The sequence below is a fragment of the Brachyistius frenatus genome, unplaced genomic scaffold (genome assembly GCF_029030835.1).
Source record: "Brachyistius frenatus isolate BFR_SWC_R1_liver_20210118 unplaced genomic scaffold, ASM2903083v1 Contig_570, whole genome shotgun sequence".
NCBI lineage: Eukaryota > Metazoa > Chordata > Actinopteri > Embiotocidae > Brachyistius > Brachyistius frenatus.
The window spans coordinates 30,793-53,155 of NW_027211169.1; the positions used below are offsets into that span (position 1 = coordinate 30,793).

A 22,363-nucleotide genomic window follows, 5' to 3' on the forward strand; every position below is an offset into this window, starting at 1 on the left:
TTTTCACACAGGACCATTTTTTAAATTTTTTTATTTTTATTTCACTTTATTAATCCCTGAGGGGAAATTTCTTCACTACAGCGGGGGGGCTCTCAGGGGGGAGCTGCTGCAGCAGGCTGCCACTAGCGCGGCGCCAGGTAACCTGACCTGAGGTGCATGTTTTTGGATGATGGGAGGAAGCCGGAGAACCCGGAGAGAACCCACGCAAGCACAGGGAGAACATGCAAACTCCACACAGAAAGGCCCAGGACTGGATTCGAACCCGGAACCTTTTTGCTGTGAGGCAACAATGCTAACCACTGCACCACCGTGCCACCCAGACCATGTGGGTTTGGATTGCTTTTCTCCCTTAATAATAAAAACCTTCATTTAAAAACGGCATTTTGTGTTTACTTGTGTCATCTTTGACTAATATTTAAATTTGTTTGATGGTCTGAAACATTAAAGTGTGGCAGACGTGCAAAAAAATTGGAAATCAGGAAGGGAGCAAACACTTTTTCACACCACTGTGTATATATATATATATATACATATATATACGTATATATATACACATATATATATATACGTATATATATATGTATATATATATATGCATATATATATTATCTGTCATAAAGTATCAGCTCCACTCAGCCTTGTATTCTCTGAAATTCAGCAAATGATCTCGACTTCATTAACAGCTTCTTCTCCGTCCTGCATCAGCTCGTCTTCAGCAGCTGTGCTCCTCCTCTTCCTCTGCTCCTCCTCCAAGTCCTCCTCCTCATCCTCCTCTGCTGGACCTCCTTCTAGGTCTCCCTCCTTGTCCTCCGTCCTCGTCCTCCTCTTGTCTCTCAGGGCACAGGGCAGACAGTTTGCCAGGAAGAGGACAGCAGAGAGACCAAATAGAGACATGACGGCGCCCACGCTGACCTCCACCCCCTCTCCCCCCTCCCCCCCGTAACCACCCTCCTCCTCCTCCCTCTCCTCCTCCATGCTGGGGGAGAAGTATACCCTGCCCTCCTCCATGCTGGGCATCAGCACAGCTCTCTCCAGGGTGTTCCGACTAACCATCCCTCCGTTGGCCACCTGCTTCCACTTCCTGTTGGTCGTCCTCCCGCCGTCGTCTCTTCCTGTGCTCACATTCACGCTTTCATCCTCGTTTGAAGTGTCTTCGTCACTGTCGAATTCAACCAGCACGTCTGAGATGTCCAACTTGAAGTCCTCGCCCTCCTCGTCTTTTTTCTCTCCCGGCTGCAGGACGCCCAGGTCGAGGTTGACCCGGATCCAGCCGGACCCCATGGCTAGTGCCCTGGTCCCTCCTCCACCCCCGGAGTCGCTCCACTCCGCGCCGCCTTCACTGACGGAGTTGGAGGTGATCAGCTGGTCGGCACAGGTGGAAACCAGAAGCTCTGCTCTCAGTAGAGGCCCGCCTCCGTCACCCTGGGCGAAGATGCGGTGGTTGGGGCTGGGAGTTACTACGACAACGGACTCAGCCAGTGACGAGAGATGCAGGAAAAAGGGGAGGTCGCTGAAGGTGGAGAGCAGGGAGGCGGTGTCATCGCTGAACTGGAGCCAGACGCTAATGGACGCCTCCTGTAGAGGATGAGTGGAGAGCTTAGTAGATCCGCTACAGAACCGGCCAGGTTCTGGACCTCAATTTGATCTGCAGCTGCAAACTTCACAAACTACAATCACCTGTAGTCGGGATCAATCAGGACAACGTCCACCTCAACATCATCTATTCATCTCCAATCAAGGAGCTGTCTCCACGCAGAACTACAACACATAGAAGCACTCCCCTCATCACTGCTCTTCCTGCCCAGAAGTTCCACATTAAATGGATTCCAGAGACTGGAGGGACATGTTCAACTCTGACACTACACAGATTTACAAAGAACATCATACATGTGTTATAAATACAGTTTTTAATGAAGTGGATGTGCAGGTGAGAAACCCATCCAGAGCTCATCTTACCACAACTTGGCTTGACTCATTTAAAGGAGGAAAAAATAAAATATTGAACTAAAAGATTTAAAGAAACTGAAACTAGGAGAAACAGCAGAAACGTGCAGCAAAAGGGAGTCAATAATTTAAATAAAGTCCACCACAAATACTAAAGAACATTAAAGTAATAACAACGTTTTAATTATTTAAAGCTGTCTACCAAGTGTTCGTTTAGTGCTTCCCCCTGCTGGTATGAGAGAAAGATGGTCTCGCTGTTGGGGAAGAATATATTTGTAGGAAGTTTTACAGAAAAGTTTCAGTAAATATCTGTCCTTAAATCTTTGTAGGATGTTTATATCAAATATGATCAATATTGTAAGTTAATCAAACAGAGGTGAAGCTCGTTCCTGGATTTCAAAATGTAGCTCGTTTCACAAACCTTTTTTTTTTTTTTTTCCAAGATATGGATTTTATAGAGATATGTGTCCAGTGTCAGAGGTTCAATGATAGAAGACAAAAATCTGCGTCTTATAAAAACTGACATCTTTTAAATGTCAACGTGAGCGAATGAGCAGAAGTTATTTATTCACAATTAAAGCTGCAGATTCATTCATTAACCCTTAAAAATCAAACTCCTCCCCATTCGATTCATTCATTAACCTGGCAATTTTAATGGGGAAGTAAGGTCCGACGATAAGACTGATGAGCTCGGCGCACTGGTAAAGACCCAGAGGGAGTGCAGCATCATGTGTTTCACTGAGATATGGCTGCACTCACATCTCCCGGACCACAGTACGGCCGTACCTGGCTTCAGGACGATTCCCGGCTTCAGGACCGTTCCCGGCTTTAGTTACCGGCTCCAGGACAGTTCCTGGCTTTAGTTCCTAGCTTCAGGACTGTTCCTGGCTTTAGTTCCCAGCTTCAGGACCGTTCCCGGCTTTAGTTACCGGCTCCAGGACAGTTCCCGGCTTTAGTTCCTAGCTTCAGGACCGTTCCTGGCTCCAAGACCGTTCCCGGCTTTAGTTCCCAGCTTCAGGACCGTTCCCAGCTTTAGTTCCTCGCTTCAGGACCATTCCCAGTTTTAGTTCCTGGCTTCAGGAGTCTTCCCGGCTTCAGGACCGTTTCCAGCTTTAGTTCCCGGTTTCCGGACCCTTCCCAGCTTTAGTTCCCGGCTTCAGGACCTTTCCCGGCTTTAGTTCCCGCCTTCAGAACCGGTCCCGGCCTTAATTACCGGCTTCAGGACCGTCCCCGGCTTTAGTTCCTGGCTTCAGGACCGTTCCCGGCTTTAGTCCCCGGCTTCAGGACCATTCCCGGCTTTAGTTCCTGGCTTCAGGACCGTTCCCGGCTTTGGTCCCTGGCTTCAGGACCGTTCCCGGCTTTAGTTCCCGGCTTCAGGACTGACTGTTCCTGGCTTTAGTTCCTGGCTTCAGGACCGTACCCGGCTTCAGGACCGTTCGGGGGGACAGGAACGTTGTGCAGAGCGGCAAATAAAAAGGTGGAGGGATTGCAGTCTATGTGAACGAGAGGTGATGCAATCCCGACCACGTGTGTGTGAAGGAACGTTTCTGTAGCCCGGACATTGAACTTCTAGCTGTGGGGATGCGTCCGTATTATTTGCCGAGGGAGTTCATGTCCGCCATTGTCATCACTGTGTACGTTCCTCCATCAGCTGACGTAGAGGCAGCAGTGGACACCATCTACTCCACTGTGTCTAAACTGCAGACTAAGCATCCCGGTGCATTTTTGTTAGTTACTGGAGACTTTAACCAGTCTGGATAAAGTACTGCCAACTTTTCACCAGTATGTTAACTGCCCCACCCGGAACAATAAAACTCTGGACCTACTGTATGCTAATGCCATGGATGCATACAGTACTACTGAAGGAGATAACTGGCTTCAAGGTTAGAGGGAGACAACCAGGGGGAACCTGGAGAGGAACAATCAGCTCAACAACATGTTTAGTTCACCGCCCTCATCTGTCTCCTCCACACACCACACCTCCTAAACACCTCCACTGCCTTCCCCCCTCCCCCTTCTGTCCCCCCAGGTGAGCTGCATGGACACAGGTAGAAAGGTAGGTAGGTAGTTACTATATTAATCCCCAAGGGGAAATTTTTTGCTACAGCAGCATTTATAGATACAGGAAAGAAATAAAATAACAGTAAAAAATATTAAATATAAAAATGCACAGTATATACAGTACAGTATATATATATATATATATATATATATATATATATATATATATACAAACAAACAAGAAACACAGACGACAATGTTATTGTTGTGTGATGGATTTTGCCAGAGGTGAGTTATTGTACAGTCTTATTGCGGTGGACAGGAATGATCTCCTGTATCAGGAATGATCTCCTGTATCTGTCATTGTGACAGCAGCTGGAGGAGTCTTTTGGAGAACGTCCTCCTCTGTCCCTGCAGCAGGTGGAGAGGGTGGTCAGGATTATCCAATATGGATAATAGTTTGTTCAGCGTCCTTCTCTCCACCACCTTTTCCAGACTGTCCAGTTTGCAGCCAATGATGGAGCCGGCCTTCTTCACGAGTTTGTTAAGTCTGTTGGTGTCACCGGCTCCAATGCTGCCCCCCCTCCACCTCTCCCCCCCCAGCAGACTACTAGAAGTACAGTTCACTGGCCACAACAGATGGTAGAACATCTCCAACATCTCGCTGCACACATTGAAGGATCGAAGTTTCCTCAAGAAAACGAGTCGACTCACCCCCTTCTTGTAGACAGCGTTGATGTTGGTCTTCCAGTTCAGTCTGTTGTCATGGAGACACCAGGTACTTGTACTCCTCCACCATGTCCACCTCCTCTCCCAGAACTCTCAGCAGTTGTGGAGCCGTCGTCTTCCTCCTGAAGTCGACCACAATCTCTGTTCTTGGCCACGTTTAGAAGGAGGTGATTTCTACCAGCCCACTCCCCAAAGTCCTCCACTACTGCCCTGTACTCGTCCTCCCGTCCATCCCTTATACACCGACCACTGACTCCTCCTCCCGTCCATCCCTTATACACCGACCACTGACTCCTCCTCCCGTCCATCCCTTATACACCGACCACTGACTCCTCCTCCCGTCCATCCCTTATACACCGTCCACTGACTCCTCCTCCCGTCCATCCTTTATACACCGTTCACTGACTCCTCCTCCCATCCATCCCTTATACGCCGTCCACTGACTCCTCCTCCCATCCATCCCTTATACACCGACCACTGACTCCTCCTCCCGTCCATCTCTTATACACCGACCACTGCAGAGTCATCAGAGAACTTCTGCAGATGTCTTGACTCTGAGTTGTTCTGGAAGTCAGTTGTGTATAAGGTGAACAGGAAGGAGACAGAACAGTTCCCTGAGGAGCTCCAGTACCACTGACCACCGTATCAGACAGCACACTGCCCAGACGGACAAACTGTGGTCTGCCTGTCAGGTAGTCAGTGATCCAGGAGACGGTGGACGTGTCCACCCCCACCACCCCTCCACCACCTGCAGCTTCTCACTCAGTAGCAGTGGTTGGATGGTGTTAAATGCACTGGAGAAATCAAAGAAAGTGATTCTCACAGATTCACCGGTTCCATCCAGGTGAGACTGAGTTTGTTGCAGCAGGTAGATGATGGCATCGTCCACTCCCACACGAGGCTGGTACGCAAATTGTAGAGGGTCCAGAGAAGATTTCACCAGCGGCCTGAGGTGGGCCAAGACCAGCCTCTCCAGCACCTTCATCACATGAGATGTGAGGGCAACCGGTCGGTAGTCGTTGAGGCCGGATGGATTCGTCTTCTTAGGGACTGGAACCAGGCAGGACGTCTTCCTAGGAACTGGAACCAGGCAGGACATCTTCCACAGACTTCCAGGACTTCCTCCTGCTTCAGGCTCAGGTTGAAGAGGTGTTGCAGGACCTCAGCCAGCTGGACGGCGCAGGTCTTCAGGACCCTGGGGCCGATGCTGTCAGGTCTTCAGGACCCTGGGGCCGATGCCGTCAGGTCCTGCAGCCTTGCGCTGGTGGAGTCTCTCTAGCTGTCTCCTAACCTGGCCAGTCATCACAGAGAGAGAGGGGGGGGGGGTCATAGTGTCGATGGTGGAAGAGCCCTTTGGAGTTGAGGGCTCTGTGTCCATGCAGCTCACCAGGTGGGATAGAGGGGGAGGGGGGAAGGCAGCAGAGGTGTTTGAGTGGTGTGAGGGTGTGGAGGAGACAGATGAGGGTGGTGAACTAAACCTGTTGAAGAAACAGTTTAGCTCATTGTTCCTCTCCAGGTTCCCTCTGGTTGTTCCTCTCCAGGTTCCCCCTGGTTGTTCCTATCCAGGTTCCCCCTGGTTGTCTCTCTCTCCCCTTGAACCCAGTAATCTCCTTCATACCGGTCATCACATCCCTCACGTTGTTCTGCTGGAGTTTGGCCTCCAGCTTCCTCCTGCAGGAGTCAGCACGACCAGGTTGTGATCCGACCTACCAAGGGGGGGAAGGGCAGTAGTACTGTATGCATCCATGGCATTAGCATACAGTAAGTCCAGAGTTTTATTGTTCCGGATGGGGCAGTTAACATACTGGTGCAAAGTTGGCAGTACTTTATCCAGACTGGTTAAAGTCTCCAGTAACTAACAAAAATGCACCGGGATGCTTAGTCTGAAGTTTGGACACAGTGGAGTAGATGGTGTCCACTGCTGCCTCTACATCAGCTGATGGAGGAACGTACACAGCAATAACAATGGTGGACGAGGACTCCCTCGGCAAATAATACGGACGCATCCCCACAGCTAGAAGTTCAATGTCCGGGCTACAGAAACGTTCCTTCACACACACACGTGGTCGGGATTGCACCACCTCTCGTTCACATAGACTGCAATCCCTCCACCTTTCTTGCCGCTCTGCACAACGTCTCTGTCCGCCCGAATGGTCCAGAAGTCGGGGACAGCCGCGCTGTGATCCGGGAAATGTGAGTGCAGCCATGTCTCGGTGAAACACATGATGCTGCACTCCCGGTATTCCCTCTGGGTCTTTACCAGCGCGCCGAGCTCATCCGTCTTATTGGCCAACGACCTCACGTTCCCATTAAGATCTCCGGTACCGATGGTTTATATTTCCTCCTCTTTGCCTTCAGTTGAGCTCCAGCTCTGTAACCCCGACGTCTTCTCCAAAGTTCGTTACAAAGAGGGAAAAAAGTAGAAGAGCCACCAGAAAAGTGGAAAAGTTACGGTCCATTGTCTGACCGTCACTTAACACGTGAAAGAAAAAAAACATCTCCGAAGAGGAGAAAGAAAGAAAAATACTTAAAATACACTCGAGGGGGGAGCTGCTGTAACAGGCTGCCACTAGCACGGCGCCATTTTACTTACTTATTACCTACCTACCTTCCGACCTACCGACCTACCTCCCTCGGCTCTCTCACCTGGTGATGGCTGTACAGGATGTTGTAGGCTGTCACTGTTGTTGTGATGATGGATGGGTGGGCGGGGCCGGCTGTGACCGACATGCGGAGGCCACTGACCACCTGTACAGACAGGTCGCCGGGGGTAACAGGGTCAGAGGTCACAGAGAACTCACATCTGCCCAGCATGCCATCCCACTGCTCAGAGACGACCTGTGAGAGAGAGAAACAGAGAGTGAGGAGGATGATGTTGAAGATGATGAAGATGACAATCAGTCAGTGAAGATGTGAAAGTGAAAAAACTGTCACCGACATTGACTGATGTCTTTCCGGGTCGTAAACCAATCAGGATGTTCTGGGGGCCAAGTGAAGCCACTCGGGGGTCCGCGACTCTCAGCCAATCACGGACGAGCTCTGTCACATCCACAAACCAATCAGACGAGCCCAGGAGGTGTGTGGTTCTGCTGAGGGAGTCCTGAGCTGTGAACTGAGTCAGAACCTGGACTGAGGAGCGCTGATGGACCGGCACACACCTGAAGAGACATGACACACACGAGGAAGTGAAGACCTCCAAATGGAAGTGTTCAGGGAAACTTCATCCGACATCCATCCATCATTTATTCATCATCCAACCATATGGAGAACAGAGGTAGGGAAGACAGACTGGTTGGTCTCATACCCTTCCTCCGTGAAGACGTTCCAGCCCTCGATGGCATTGAGAACATTGTCTGCCAAGGATACTCGCAGGGGCACTGATGGAGCCCAGACCTCCAGACACACTGACCCGCTGAGCGTGCCTAGTAGAAACTCAACCACCCCGCAAGTGTTTCCCAATCCTGATTCGCTGCCATCCACAAAGAGGGTGGAGCAATCACTGGACACCTGCTTAGAAGACACTCCGATTACACCACTGATTAAAAGGACAGTAGGACAGTGTGTCTGTCAAGAAAATGAATCATGGAGGAAAACTGTTTTCATTCACTTCTGTTAACTTGTGTTATGAGTAAATAACATTAATGAGTACTAAAATTATAGAATACTAACATTAAAGCGTACTAACATTATAGACTACAAATATGTTGAAAAAGTAACATGTAGGAGTAGTAACACGGAGAACTACTAAAACGTTGCAGTACTAACACGTAGGGGTACTAACAAGTAGCAGTACTACCACTTAGCAGTACTAACAGGTAGGAGTTGTAACAAGTGGGAGTACTAACATGTAGAAGTACTAACATGTAGAAGTACTAACAAGTATGAGTACTAACATGTAACAGTACTAACATGTAGGAGTACTAACATGCAGAGTACTACCATGTAGGAGTAATAACATGTAATAGTAATAACACGTAGCAGTACTAACACGTAGCAGTACTAACACAGGATTACTAACACGTAGGAGTACTAACACGTAGGAGTACTAAAATGTAGCAGTAGTAACACGTAGCAGGACTAACACGTAGCAGTACTAACACGTAGGAGTACTAACATGAAGCAGTACTAACACGTAGGAGTACTAACACGTAGCAGTACTAACATGTAGGAGTACTACCATGTAGCAGTACTAACACGTAGGAGTACTAACACGTAGGAGTATAAACACGTAGCAGTACTAACACGTATGAGTACTAAAATGTAGCAGTACTAACATGTAGCAGTACTAAAATGTAGAAGTACTAACAAGTATGAGTGCTAACATGTAGCAGTACTAAAATGTAGCAGTACTAACATGTAGGAGTACTAACATGAATCAGTACTAACACGTAGGAGTACTAACATGTAGAAGTACTAACAAGTAGGAGTAGTAAAATGTATCAGTACTAACATGTAGGAGTACTAAAATGTAGCAGTACTAACATGTAGCAGTACTAACATGTAGACGTGCTAATACGTAGGAGGGCTAACAAGTAGAAGTACTAACACGTAGGAGTACTAAGACGTACGAGGACTAACAGCTGGAAGTACTAACACGTAGGAGTACTAACATGTAGAAATACTAAAATGTAGGAGTACTAACACTTAGAAGTACTAACACGTAGCAGTACTAACACGTAGGAGTACTAACAAGTATGAGTACTAAAATGTATCAGTACTAACATGTAGGAGTACTAATACATGGAAGTACTAACACATAGCAGTACTAACACGTAGGAGTACTAATACATAGAAGTACTAACACATAGCAGTACTAACACGTAGGAGTACTAACACGTATGAGTACTAAAATGTAGCAGTACTAACATGTAGGAGTACTAACATATAGAAGTACTAACATGTAGCAGTACTAAAATGTATCAGTACTAACATGTAGCAGTACTAACATGTAGAAGTACTAATACGTAGGAGGACTTACAAGTAGAAGTACTAACATGTAGGATTACTAACACGTAGGAGTACTAACATGCAGAAGTACTCAAATGTAGGATTACTAACACTTAGAAGTACTAACATGTATGAGTACTAACACATAGCAGTACTAACACGTAGGCGTACTAACACGTAGGAGTACTAACAAGTAGAAGTACTAACACGTAGGAGTACTAACATGTAGAAGTACTAAAATGTAGGAGTACTAACACTTGGAAGTACTAACACGCAGCAGGACTAACAAGTAGCAGTACCAACACATAGGAGTACTAACATATAGAAGTACTAACATGTAGCAGTACTAAAATGTAGCAGTACCAACACATAGAAGTACCAACAAGTATGAGTACTAAAATGTATCAGTACTAACATGTAGGAGTACCAAAATGTATCAGTACTAACATGTAGGAGTACTAAAATGTATCAGTACTAACATGTATCAGTACTAAAATGTAGCAGTACTAATAAGTATGTGTACTAAAATGTAGCAGTACTAACATGTAGCAGTACTAACATGTAGAAGTACTAATACATAGGAGGACTAACAAGTAGAAGTACTAACACGTAGGAGTACTAACACGTAGAAGTACCAACAAGTAGAAGTACTAACATGTAGAAGTACTAAAATGTAGGAGTACTAACACTTAGAAGTACTAACATGTATGAATACTAACATGTAGCAGTAATAACACGTAGGAGTACTAACATGTAGGAATACTAAGATGTAGGAAAACTAACACGTACAAGTACTCACATGTGGGAGGACTAAAATGTAGCAGTACAAACACGTAGAAGTACTAACACATAGAAGTACTAACACGTAGCAGTACTAACATCTAGCAGCACTAACATCAATGAACCCGTGCAGTGTCTCCTGTCAGTCAGGTTTCATACCTGACCCTTGACCCCTGAGTTTTGTGAACCGTTCCACATCTTAACAACACTTGTGTCTGCTGTGTTTTACCTTGATAGTGTTCTCATTGGTGGAGCGACAGGTGACTGCAGACGTGACATCTGACACCTTCCCATCGTGACTTGTTGCGAGCACGATGACAGGGAGGGACACCGGCTGGTTGGTCAGTATGGCCGTGTTGATATCACTCTGCTCCTGTTGGACTAATGAAGCGTGTTCTACAATCACTCTGCTCCTGTTGGACCAATGAAGCGTGTTCTACAATTATACTACTTCTGTTGTTCTAATGAAGCGTGTTCTACAATCACTCTGCTCCTGTTGGACTAATGAAGCGTGTTCTACAATCACTCTGCTCCTGTTGGACTAATGAAGCGTGTTCTACAATCACTCTGCTCCTGTTGGACTAATGAAGCGTGTTCTACAATCACCCTGCTCCTGCTGAAGCGTGTTGGACTAATGAAGCGTGTTCTACAATCACTCTGCTCCTGTTGGACTAATGAAGTGTTTTCTACAATCAACCTGCTCCTGTTGTAGTAATGAAGCGTGTTCTACAATCACTACTCCTGTTGGACTAATGAAGCCTGCTCTACAATCAATCTGCTCCGTTTGGACCAATGAAGCGTGTTCTACAATCACTCTGCTGCTGCTGGACAAATGAAGCGTGTTCTACAATCACTTTGCTCCTGTTGGACTAATGAAGCGTGTTCTACAATCACTCTGCTGCTGTTGGACTAATGATGCGTGTTCTACAATCACACTGCTCCTGTTGGACTAATGAAGCGTGTTCTACAATCACTCTGCTCCTGTTGGACTAATGAAGCGTGTTCTACAATCACTCTGCTCCTGTTGGACTAATGAAGCGTGTTCTACAATCACTCTGCTCCTGTTGGACTAATGAAGCGTGTTCTACAATCACTCTGCTCCTGTTGGACTAATAGCGTGTTCTGTTGACTACAATCACTCTGCTCCTGTTGGACTAATGAAATCTACAATGAAGCACTGCTCTGCTGTTGGACGAATGAAGCGTGTTCTACAATCACTGCTCCTGTTGGACTAATGAAGCGTGTTCGACAATCATCACTCCTGTTGGACTAATGAAGCCTGTTCTGTAATCACTCTGCTGCTTTTGGACTAATGAAGCATGTTCTACAATCACTGCTCCTGTTGGACTAATGAAGCGTGTTCTACAATCACTCTGCTCCTGTTGGACTAATGAAGCGTGTTCTACAATCACTCTGCTCCTGTTGGACTAATGAAGCGTGTTCTACAATCACTCTGCTCCTGTTGGACTAATGAAGCGTGTTCTACAATCACTCTGCTCCTGTTGTACTAATGAAGCGTGTTCTACAATCACTCTGCTCCTGTTGGACTAATGAAGCGTGTTCTACAATCACTCTGCTCCTGTTGGACTAATGAAGCGTGTTCTACAATCACTCTGCTCCTTTTGGACTAATGAATCGTGTTTTACAATCACACAGCTCCTGTTTTTCTAATGAAGCATGTTATAGAATCACTCTGCCCTTGTAGAACTAACGAAGCGTGTTCTAAGATCACACTGCTTCTGTTGTACTAATGAAGCGTGTTCTACAATCACTGTGGTCCTGTTGGACTAATGAAGCGTGTTCTACAATCACACTGCTCCTGTTGGACTAATGAAGCGTGTTCTACAATCACTCTGCTCCTGTTGGACTAATGAAGCGTGTTCTACAATCACTCTGCTCCTGTTGGACTAATGAAGCGTGTTCTACAATCACTCTGCTCTGTTGGACTAATGAAGCGTGAACAATCACTACTGCTCCTGTTGGACTAATGAAGCGTGTTCTACAATCACTCTGCTCCTGTTGGACTAATGAAGCGTGTTCTACAATCACTCTGCTCCTGTTGGACTAATGAAGCGTGTTCTACAATCACTCTGCTCCTGTTGGACTAATGAAGCGTGTTCTACAATCACACTGCTCCTGTTGGACTAATGAAGCGTGTTACTACAATCACTCTGCTCCTGTTGGACTAATGAAAGCTGTGTAATGAAGCGTGTTCTACAATCACTCTGCTCCTGTTGGACTAATGAAGCGTGTTCTACAATCACTCTGCTCCTGTTGGACTAATGAAGCGTGTTCTACAATCACACTGCTCCTGTTGGACTAATGAAGCGTGTTCTACAATCACTCTGCTCCTGTTGGACTAATGAAGCGTGTTCTACTATCACTCTGCTCCGTTTGGACTAATGAAGCGTGTTCTACAATCACTCTGCTGCGTTTGGACTAATGAAGCATGTTCTACAATCACTCTGCTTTGTTTGGACTAATGAAGCGTGTTCTACAATCAACCTGCTCCTGTCGTAGTTATAAAGCGTGTTCTACAATCACTGCTCCTGTTGGACTAATGAAGCGTATTCTACAATCACTCTGCTCCTGTTGGACTAATGAAGCGTGTTCTACTAATGAAGCGTGTTCTACAATCACTCTGCTCCTGTTGGACTAATGAAGCGTGTTCTACAATCACTCTGCTCCTGTTGGACTAATGAAGCGTGTTCTACAATCACTCTGCTCCTGTTGGACTAATGAAGCGTGTTGTTACTAATGAAGCGTGTTCTACAATCATCCTGCTCCTGTTGGACTAATGAAGCGTGTTCTACAATCACTCTGCTCCTGTTGGACCAATGAAGCGTGTTCTAAAATGATACTACTTCTGTTGTTCTAATGAAGCGTGTTCTACAATCATCCTGCTCTTGTTGGACTAAAGAAGCGTGTTCTACAATCACTCTGCTCCTGTTGGACTGCTCTACTGTTGGACTAATGAAGCGTGTTCTACAATCACTCTGCTCCTGTTGGACTAATGAAGCGTGTTCTACAATCACACTGCTCCTGTTGTACTAATGAAGCGTGTTCTACAATCACTCTGCTCCTGTTGGACTAATGAAGCGTGTTCTACAATCACTCTGCTCCTGTTGGACTAATGAAGCGTGTTCTACAATCACTCTGCTCCTGTTGGACTAATGAAGCGTGTTCTACAATCACTCTGCTCCTGTTGGACTAATGAAGCGTGTTCTACAATCACTCTGCTCCTGTTGGACTAATGAAGCGTGTTCTACAATCACTCTGCTCCTGTTGGACTAATGAAGCGTGTTCTACAATCACTCTGCTCCTGTTGGACTAATGAAGCGTGTTCTACAATCACTCTGCTCCTGTTGGACTAATGAAGCGTGTTCTACGACAAACTAATTCTACTGGGCGCACCAGAGAGCCATTAGAAGCCCGCAGTCACGGTTTAACAACCACCAATTTATTTTCTGACGGTAACGAGGGTCGACCAAGCGTGAACAGCGAGCAGCACCGTGACTCATCAAATGTGTTCCAAATTTTTTCACTTCATCATCATCAGCTCCTGATTTACATGTTTTTGTGAGCGCTGGTCCGTGACATAGATATTATAAAAGTGTTCGTAGCTTCAAGTCTATAAAATGGTTCCGATCTAGAAGTGTCTTCAGCTGCAATACCAGCGAGTGCCACTAGAGGTCGGCTCCAAAAAGCCTCCGGCTCCATAGACTCCCATTCAACTTCTCTCATCAAATCCAAAGTGAATAAAATGTGTCCATCAGTTATCTCGGTGTTGTTAGCTAAAGTCACTCCTTCTTATTAGTTTTCTGGAGGTCCATCTGAAAATAATCCCTCATTCATTAGAAAAGAAGATTCAAGAAGACCTGTTTTTGGGGGCGTGTCTGTTTGATTGACAGGCCTGTGGTGCAGTCAGGTTACAGCTATCGGTGGGCGGGACGTAGTATCGTCAGGTTTCTGATCAGATCAGACCGGCACATCCTGGAAATTTGGCTTTCAGCACATCCCCGCCCCTTTTTGGGGGAAAACAAGTGACGCTTGCCAGACTTTAATGTAAAATACCAACCTATTAGAACAGCAGTTAATCTCCCTGCCAGAGACACGCTGGACAGAGAAAAACGTTTCGTTTAATTTCTCCTTATAGTCTCGTTCCTTCAGTCTCCTGGCTAGCATCAAGCTAACGCTATAACCTCCACCGACTGCTCCTTAACCTGCCTGAGACTCCAAGTGAGCAAATTACCGGTGAATCATTTTATTTTTCAGTCCTGCTATACAGACAGTCTGCTAACTAACAGCTCCATTAACTGATCGACCCTCGTACCGACACGGTTGGATGTCAGACCTGATCTGTTCGAAACGTCTCTGAAAGGTTAAATGAAGTGAAACCTGATGGCTGCTGTGAACTGTTTGCTTCTGTCTGTGTTTCCACGGTGATGGTGCACGGAGGCAGAGTCAGACGTACTCGTGAGATGTCAGCGTACTGTGTTTGTGGCACCGGATGGACACCACGTCGTGGTTGGAGCCTTGGCTTCTCTCCAGGGTCACTGCCCACAGGTCAGAGGTCAGAGTTCTCTGGGCCACCATGGACATCAAGCCCTTCTTCACCTTCAGCCTGAGGACACACAGAGGTCACTCAGAGTTAAAGGTCAACACACAGAGGTCACTCAGGGTTAAAGGTCAACACCTTCAGAAGAGGGTTGGACAGGTGACTTCATCGCTACCTGATGATAACAAACTCAGCACTGAAGTTGGCTCTCAGATTCACAGATACACAGACTGGCTGTCCAATCAGGACAGGGCCCCGCTGATAGCGAATCACGACATGGAAGTCCACATTAAGCTCCTCCCCTTCCTGCCCGTTGAAGCAGGCTTGTTGTTCTTCGGTCTGTCTCTGCTGTGCGGCTCCTACCTCCCTCAGGGCGACTGCTCGGAGGAAGAAGAGTTGTCTCTGGGACGGAGACGCTCGATCCTCCTCACATCTGCAAGTACAACAAGACATGGACATGAGACGATCGGAGGCTGTGTCTTCCCCAGGTGACCATGTGACCTGAATGAGATGCATCATGGGAGTTCAAACAAGAAGTGAATGTTCGTCTCCTGTTTGGTCTGAAGTCCTGTCAGAGGTGAAGGTACGATTCCAGCAGGTCATAGGAATGTTAAAGACTTTAGTGGGCAGAGTGCTGGTGAACAATTATTCAGTCATCAGAAACATTAACAACCAGCTGGTTTACCGTCGTCATGGTGACTGTAGCACCACAGCTCCAGAGATCAGAGCCTGAACCTCCAGACCAGTCGGGTTCCTACTGGTTAAAATCTGGATGATGTCAGTCCACTGCTTCTTCACTCATTACAAACTGACAACACGCTGCAGCTCAGAGGTTTGAAGGAGAGGATCTGATTGGTCAGGGACGGCTGTGACACACCTTCTAACCGTCGACTCCTCCTACTTCACCAGATGCACCAAACCTGCAGAGCGCCGACCTACTTCAGTAGTTTGGTTCTTCTTCACCCCAACTCAAAGTGAGCCTCCATCTCCTCCCAGACCGCCGATCCGTCTCCAGGTGAATTCTGTATCAGCAGGTGTAAGTAGAAGACAAAGAGTCTCTGCATCACCACGGTAACGTACCCTGATGTCAGCTGGGAGTCCAATGAAGAGTAGTAAAGTTGTATTTGGTCTTTTGTGGAAGTGCGTTGATGTCTGAGGGCCCGTTGAGCTTCCATCTGGACGTCATCAACACCTGGATGGTACCTGAAGGAGGCATGAAGTCATCGGTCACACAGGAAACCATCATCACAGGAAACTGTTTCATCTGTCAGGGCAGAGCTGGAGCTCTTCCATTTAACAAAACTGCACATCGACAGATGGATGACTGATTGGATCAAGACGATAACTCTTCTTACGCTGCATTTGTGTCCACTCATCAAAAAAAGAAGACACATTGACGACAGCTGTTAGAGCTGTAAAACAGTAAAACTACAGCATGACAGGTAACTACAGAAGGTCACATGTCAGAGCTGGTAACTGAGGAAGGTCACATGTCAGAGCTGGTAACTGAGGAAGGTCACATGTCAGAGCCGGTAACTAAGAAAGGTCACATGTCAGAGCAGGTAACTACAGAAGGTCACATGTCAGAGCAGGTAACTAAGGAAGGTCAAATGTCAGAGCTGGTAACTAAGGAAGGTCACATGTCAGAGCAGGTAATTAAGGAAGGTCACATGTCAGAGCTGGTAACTAAGGAAGGTCACATGCCAGAGCAGGTAACTAAGGAAGGTCACATGCCAGAGCAGGTAATTAAGGAAGGTCACATGTCAGAGCAGGTAATTAAGGAAGGTCACACGTCAGAGCCGGTAACTAAGGAAGGTCACATGTCAGAGCAGGTAACTACGGAAGGTCACATGTCAGAGCTGGTAACTAAGGAAGGTCAAATGTCAGAGCTGGTAACTGAGGAAGGTCACACGTCAGAGCAGGTAACTGAGGAAGGTCACATGTCAGAGCCGGTAACTAAGGAAGGTCACATGTCAGAGCAGGTAACTACGGAAGGTCACATGTCAGAGCTGGTAACTAAGGAAGGTCACATGTCAGAGCAGGTAACTACAGAAGGTCACATGTCAGAGCAGGTAACTAAGGAAGGTCACATGTCAGAGCAGGTAACTAAGGAAGGTCACATGTAAGAGCAGGTAACTACGGAAGGTCACATGTCAGAGCAGGTAACTAAGGAAGGTCACACGTCAGAGTATTTATCACGTATTGCCTATGAAGGGCACTCAAACTACAAATTAAAGAACAAACTTTTTGACTTTACCTCAGTGAAGGAGAAACTGCTTGCTGACTGTTACCATGGTGATGACGGCCTCGTCGGCGCTCCCGCCCGTGCACCCGGTGACGGGCGTGTATATTACCGTACCATCTGTCCAGTTCCTGATGTGATTGGCTGGCGTGCTGATCCATGAACCAATCAGTGGGTAGCGTCATGGTTACTACACACAGTCCAAGAGGAGGCTGGGAAACAAGAGAGGGACGGACTGATGAAGACAGAGGGACAGACAGGAAGAACCGTCCTTACATGATGATGACAGAGACGGACAGGAAGAAGAACCGTCCTCACCTGGACGACGCAGGACGCCCTCTGCTCCTCCGTCTCCCTGAAAGCGTGCAGGCTGATGCAGGTCCTGGTCCTGAGGTCCCCTCGTCTGTGGAACAGCGCCCTCACCCTGAACCTCTCCTGCCCCCCCCCATCCCTCTCCCTCTCCACATAGTGTGAGAAGAGGGAGGCGGAAAGGGTGGGGGACAGGCGTGAGGACGGGGAGGACACCGGGAGGACTGGCTCTGATATGAGCTGTGGATGGAGACAGACGTACAGATCAAAGACTGACACCAGTAGGAAACTCTGTCAGAGGTGATCTCTGCTCCTCCTACCTGAGTCACAGAGTACGGACCAAACGAAGCCTGGAGGCCCGGGGGCGGAGCCCAGCCGAGGGGGGGCAGCATGAAGATGTTCTGGGAGGAGGTGAAGGGGCTGGAGTTGGAGAACAGAGGATCCAGATCGGCCTGGGACAGAGGCAGGAACCGCCAGGGAGGAGGGACCACCGACATCTGGACCGGCAGGGAGAGAGGAGGCTGCAGGAGGGATGGAGGGACTGGGAGGAGCCACAGAGGGGGTGGAGTCATGTTAGAAGGTCATAAAGACACACATCTTCTTCCACAATGACTTAAAGTGTAACTGCTGTGATCTTCTGCTGGCATATAACATGTTGGAGAGAAGCTGAAGAAACAACAGTGTTCACTGAGAAACTACAGCATTCTGTTAGAAACAGGAAGTCAGTCAGAGACATGATGATGGTGATGGTGATGATGGTGGTGGTGATGGTGATGATGATGATGGTGGTGATGGTGATGGTGATGATGGTGATGATGGTGATGCTGATGACGATGATAATGATGGTGATGATGATGATGGATGATGATGATGATGATGATGATGATGATGATGATGATGATGATGGTGATTGATGGAATATTCCTCATCACGGGGGATGGTCCTCTTCCCACCTGTAATCTGTGTTTGACGTATCTGTGTTTCAGCTCAGAGGAGCTGCAGATGTCATGTGACCTACTTTTAAAATGAATATCTTTGAACCACGTCAGACAATAAAAATAGTTTTTAAAATACATTCAGAGTTTCTTTAAAGAAAAAAGGTGAAAACAGAAAAACGACCAGAGGAACAGCAACAGGAAGTGACCAGCTCTACATGATCTCTGACCTCTGACATCTCTCAGTGGATGTCCTCACACCACCTGGAAATCAACCTCCACAAGACCGAACTGCTCTTCCTTCCAGGGAAAGACTCTCCCACCCTCGACCTGACTACTACCTTCAACAACTCTGTTATCCCGACCCTGACTGATAAGAACCTCAGAGACACTCCCAGTCAACTCTCTCTTACTGCCAACATCACTGCAACAACAAGTTCCTTTCCGCTCCGTTCCAACTCTACATCCCAGCCCCTCCCTCCACTCTGCTTTTACCAATCAGCTTGTTGCTCCTCACTGAGCTAAACACTCTACAAAATCATGACTGTTTGCTGTCCTGGCTCCTAAATGGTAGAATGAGCTCCCCACCAACATCAGGACAGCAGAAACTCTGAACATCTTCCACCACAAACTAAAAACACACCTCTTCAGACTTTACCTTGAACAGTAGAACTTTAGTATCTTAACATGGAACTTACTGATAGAACTTTGTAGTTTGGCTTTCTGGAAGAAATTTTATTTTCTTGATTCTTGTTGTTCTGGGTTTTGTACCCTCATGGTTAAAATGTACAATGTTCCAAAAAATAAAGTGAACACTTAAACAACTCAATGTAACTCCAATCAATCCCACTTCTGTGAAATCAAGCTGTCCAGTTAGGATCAACACTGATTGTGGATCAGTTTCACCTGCTGTTGTACAAATGGAACAGACAACAGGTGGAAATGAGGCAATTATCAAGACAACCCTATAAAGGAACGGTTCTGCAGGTGGTGACCACAGACCGTTTCTCTGTCCTCGTCCTTTCTGGATGATTGTTGGTCCCTTTTGCATTTTGCCAGTGTCCTCACCACTAGAGGGAGCATGAGGTGTCTCCAGCCCACAGAAGTTGTTCAGGTAGTGCAGCTCATCCAGGATGGCACATCAATGCACGCTGTGGCAAGAAGGTTTGCTGTGTCTGTCAGCACAGTGTCAAGAGGACGGAGGACATACCGGGAGACGGGCCGGTCCACCAGGAGACGTGGAGGGGGCCGTAGGAGGACAACAACCCGGCAGCGGGACCGCTATCTGCTCCTTTGTGCAAGGAGGAACAGGAGGAGCGCTGCCAGAGCCCTACAAAATGACCTCCAGCAGGCCACTAATGTGCATGTTTCTGCTCAAACTGTCAGAAACAGACTCCATGAGGACGGTACAAGGGCCCGACGTCCACAAGTGGAGTCTGTGCTTACAGCCCGACACCGTGCGGGGAGATCGGACTTTGCCGGAGAACACCGAGATCGGCAGCTTCTCCGTCGGCGCCCTGCGGTCTTCACGGATGAGAGCAGGTTCACACTGAGCACATGTGACAGACGTGACGGAGTCTGGAGACGCCGTGGAGAACGTTCTGCTGCCTGCAACATCCTCCAGCGTGACCGGTTCGGCGGCGGGTCAGCGACGGTCTGGGGAGGCGTTTCTTCGGAGGGCTGCGCAGCCCTCCGTGTGCTAGCCAGAGGTACCCTGACTGCCATCAGGTCCCGGGATGAGATCCTCAGACCCATTGAAGACCATCTGCTGGTGCAGCGGGTCCTGGGTTCTTCTGATGCAGGACAATGCTCGGCCTCATGTGGCTGGAGTGTGTCAGCAGTTCCTGCACGATGAAGGCATCGATGCTACGGACCGGCCTGCCCGTCCCCCAGACCTGAATCCAATCCAGCACATCTGGGACATCGCGTCTCGTTCCGTCCGCCGACGCCACGTCCACCGCAGACTGTCCGGGAGTGGACCGATGCTTTGATCCAGGTCTGGGAGGAGATCCTTCAGGAGAACATCCATGGTCTCATCAGGAGCATGCCCAGGCGTTGTAGGGAGTGATACAGGCACGTGGAGGACACACACACTACTGAGACACATTTGGACTTGTCTTCAGGAATTTCCACAGAAGTTGGATCAGCCTGTGATCTGATTTTTCCACTTTTATTTTGAGTATGATTCTGAATCCAGACCTCCATGGATAATGATTTTGATTTCCAAATCAAAAACGGAAAAAAAATCACATGTACATAAGTATTCACAGCCTTTGTCATTACACTCAAAATTTAGCTCAGGTGCATCCTGTTTCCACTGATCATCCTTGAGATGTTACTACAACTTGATTGGAGTCCACCTGGTAAATTCAGTTGATTGGACATGATTTGGAAAGGCACACACCGTCTATATAAGATCCCACAGTTGACATGTCAGAGCACAAACCAAGCCATGAAGTCCAAAGAATTGTCTGTAGACCTCAGACAGGATTGTATGGAGGCACAGATCTGGGGAAGGGTACAGAAACATTTCTGCAGCATTGAAGGTCCCAATGAGCACAGTGGCCTCCATCATCTGTAAATGGAAGAAGTTTGAACCACCAGGACTCTTCCTAGAGTCGGCCGCCCGGCCAAACTGAGCCATCGGGGGAGAAGGGCCTTAGTCAGGGAGGTGACCAAGAACCCGATGGTCACTCTGACAGAGCTCCAACGTTGCTCTGTGAAGAGAGGAGAACCTTCCAGAAGGACAACCATCTCTGCAGCACTCCACCAAGCAGGCCTGTATGGTAGAGTGGCCAGATGGAAGACACTCCTCAGTAAAAGGCTCATGACAGCCCGCCTGGAGTTTACCAAAAGGAACCTGAAGGACTGTCAGACCATGAGAAACTAAATTCTCTGGTCTGATGAAACAAATATTGAACTCTTTGGCCTGAATGCCAAGCGTCATGTTTGGAGGAAACCAGGCAGCGCTCATCACCTGGCCAATACCATCTCTACAGTGAAGCATGGTGGTGGCAGCATCATGCTGTGGGGATGTTTTTCAGCGGCAGGAACTGGGAGACTAGTCAGGATGGAGGGAAAGATGAATGCAGCGATGTACAGAGACATCCTTGATGAAAACCTTCTCCAGAGCGCTCTGGACCTCAGACTGGGGCGAAGGTTCATCTTCCAACAGGACAACGACCCGAAGCACACAGCCGAGATGACAAAGGAGTGGCTTCGGGACAACTCTGTGAATGTCCTTGAGTGGCCGAGCCAGAGCCCAGACTTGAACCCGATTGAACATCTCTGGAGAGATCAGAAAATGGCTGCGCACCGACGCTCCCCATCCAACCTGATGGAGCTTGAGAGGTCCTGCAAAGAAGAACGGGAGAAAGTGCCCAAAAATAGGTGCCAAGCTTGTAGCATAATATTCAAAAAGACTTGAGGCTGTAATTGCTGCCAAAGCTGCTTGAACAAAGTATTGAGCAAAGGCTGTGAATACTTATGTACGTGTTATATTTCCGTTCTTTATTTTTAACAGATTTGCAAACATTTGAAACAAACTTTTTTCACTTTGTCATTAAGAGGTATTGTGTGTAGAATGTTGAGGAAAAAATGAATTTAATCCATTTTGGAATAACAAAATGTGGAAAAAGTGAAGCGCTGTGAATACTTTCCGGATGCACTGTCTTGTAAGTCGCTTTGGATAAAAGCGTCAGCTAAATGTAATGTCTCATGCTCCACAGACAAACGTCAAATGAGAGAAGGAAAGACTCACCAACGGTGGAGATCCAGAGGAGGACCAGCTTTCCTCGTCGGCCCCCCCACCCAGCGCAGCAGCTGACCATCATTGCAGACGTCCTGCAACACAGGTGATGTCATCATCCAGATGTTGAAGGACAGGTGTCTGTCGACGTGTCTCTCGAGGTGTCTTTA

The 22,363-nt window shown here is 47.5% G+C and overlaps 1 protein-coding gene across 1 annotated transcript; it reads right to left on the bottom strand.

Annotated features, from left to right (window-relative positions):
* Nucleotides 1-654: 654 nt before the first annotated feature.
* On the bottom strand, nucleotides 655-20,474 carry tmem132a (transmembrane protein 132A). Its single transcript, XM_069688360.1, has 14 exons — nucleotides 20,411-20,474; nucleotides 19,840-19,969; nucleotides 18,210-18,334; nucleotides 17,831-18,051; nucleotides 17,520-17,750; nucleotides 17,319-17,413; nucleotides 16,040-16,162; nucleotides 15,135-15,392; nucleotides 14,876-15,025; nucleotides 10,631-10,814; nucleotides 7,979-8,181; nucleotides 7,613-7,832; nucleotides 7,321-7,512; nucleotides 655-1,575 (listed from the first exon to the last, which is right to left on the bottom strand). Exons 1-14 carry the CDS (start codon nucleotides 20,472-20,474, stop codon nucleotides 655-657), a joined length of 3,117 nt encoding a protein of 1,038 aa, XP_069544461.1.
* Nucleotides 20,475-22,363: the final 1,889 nt, after the last annotated feature.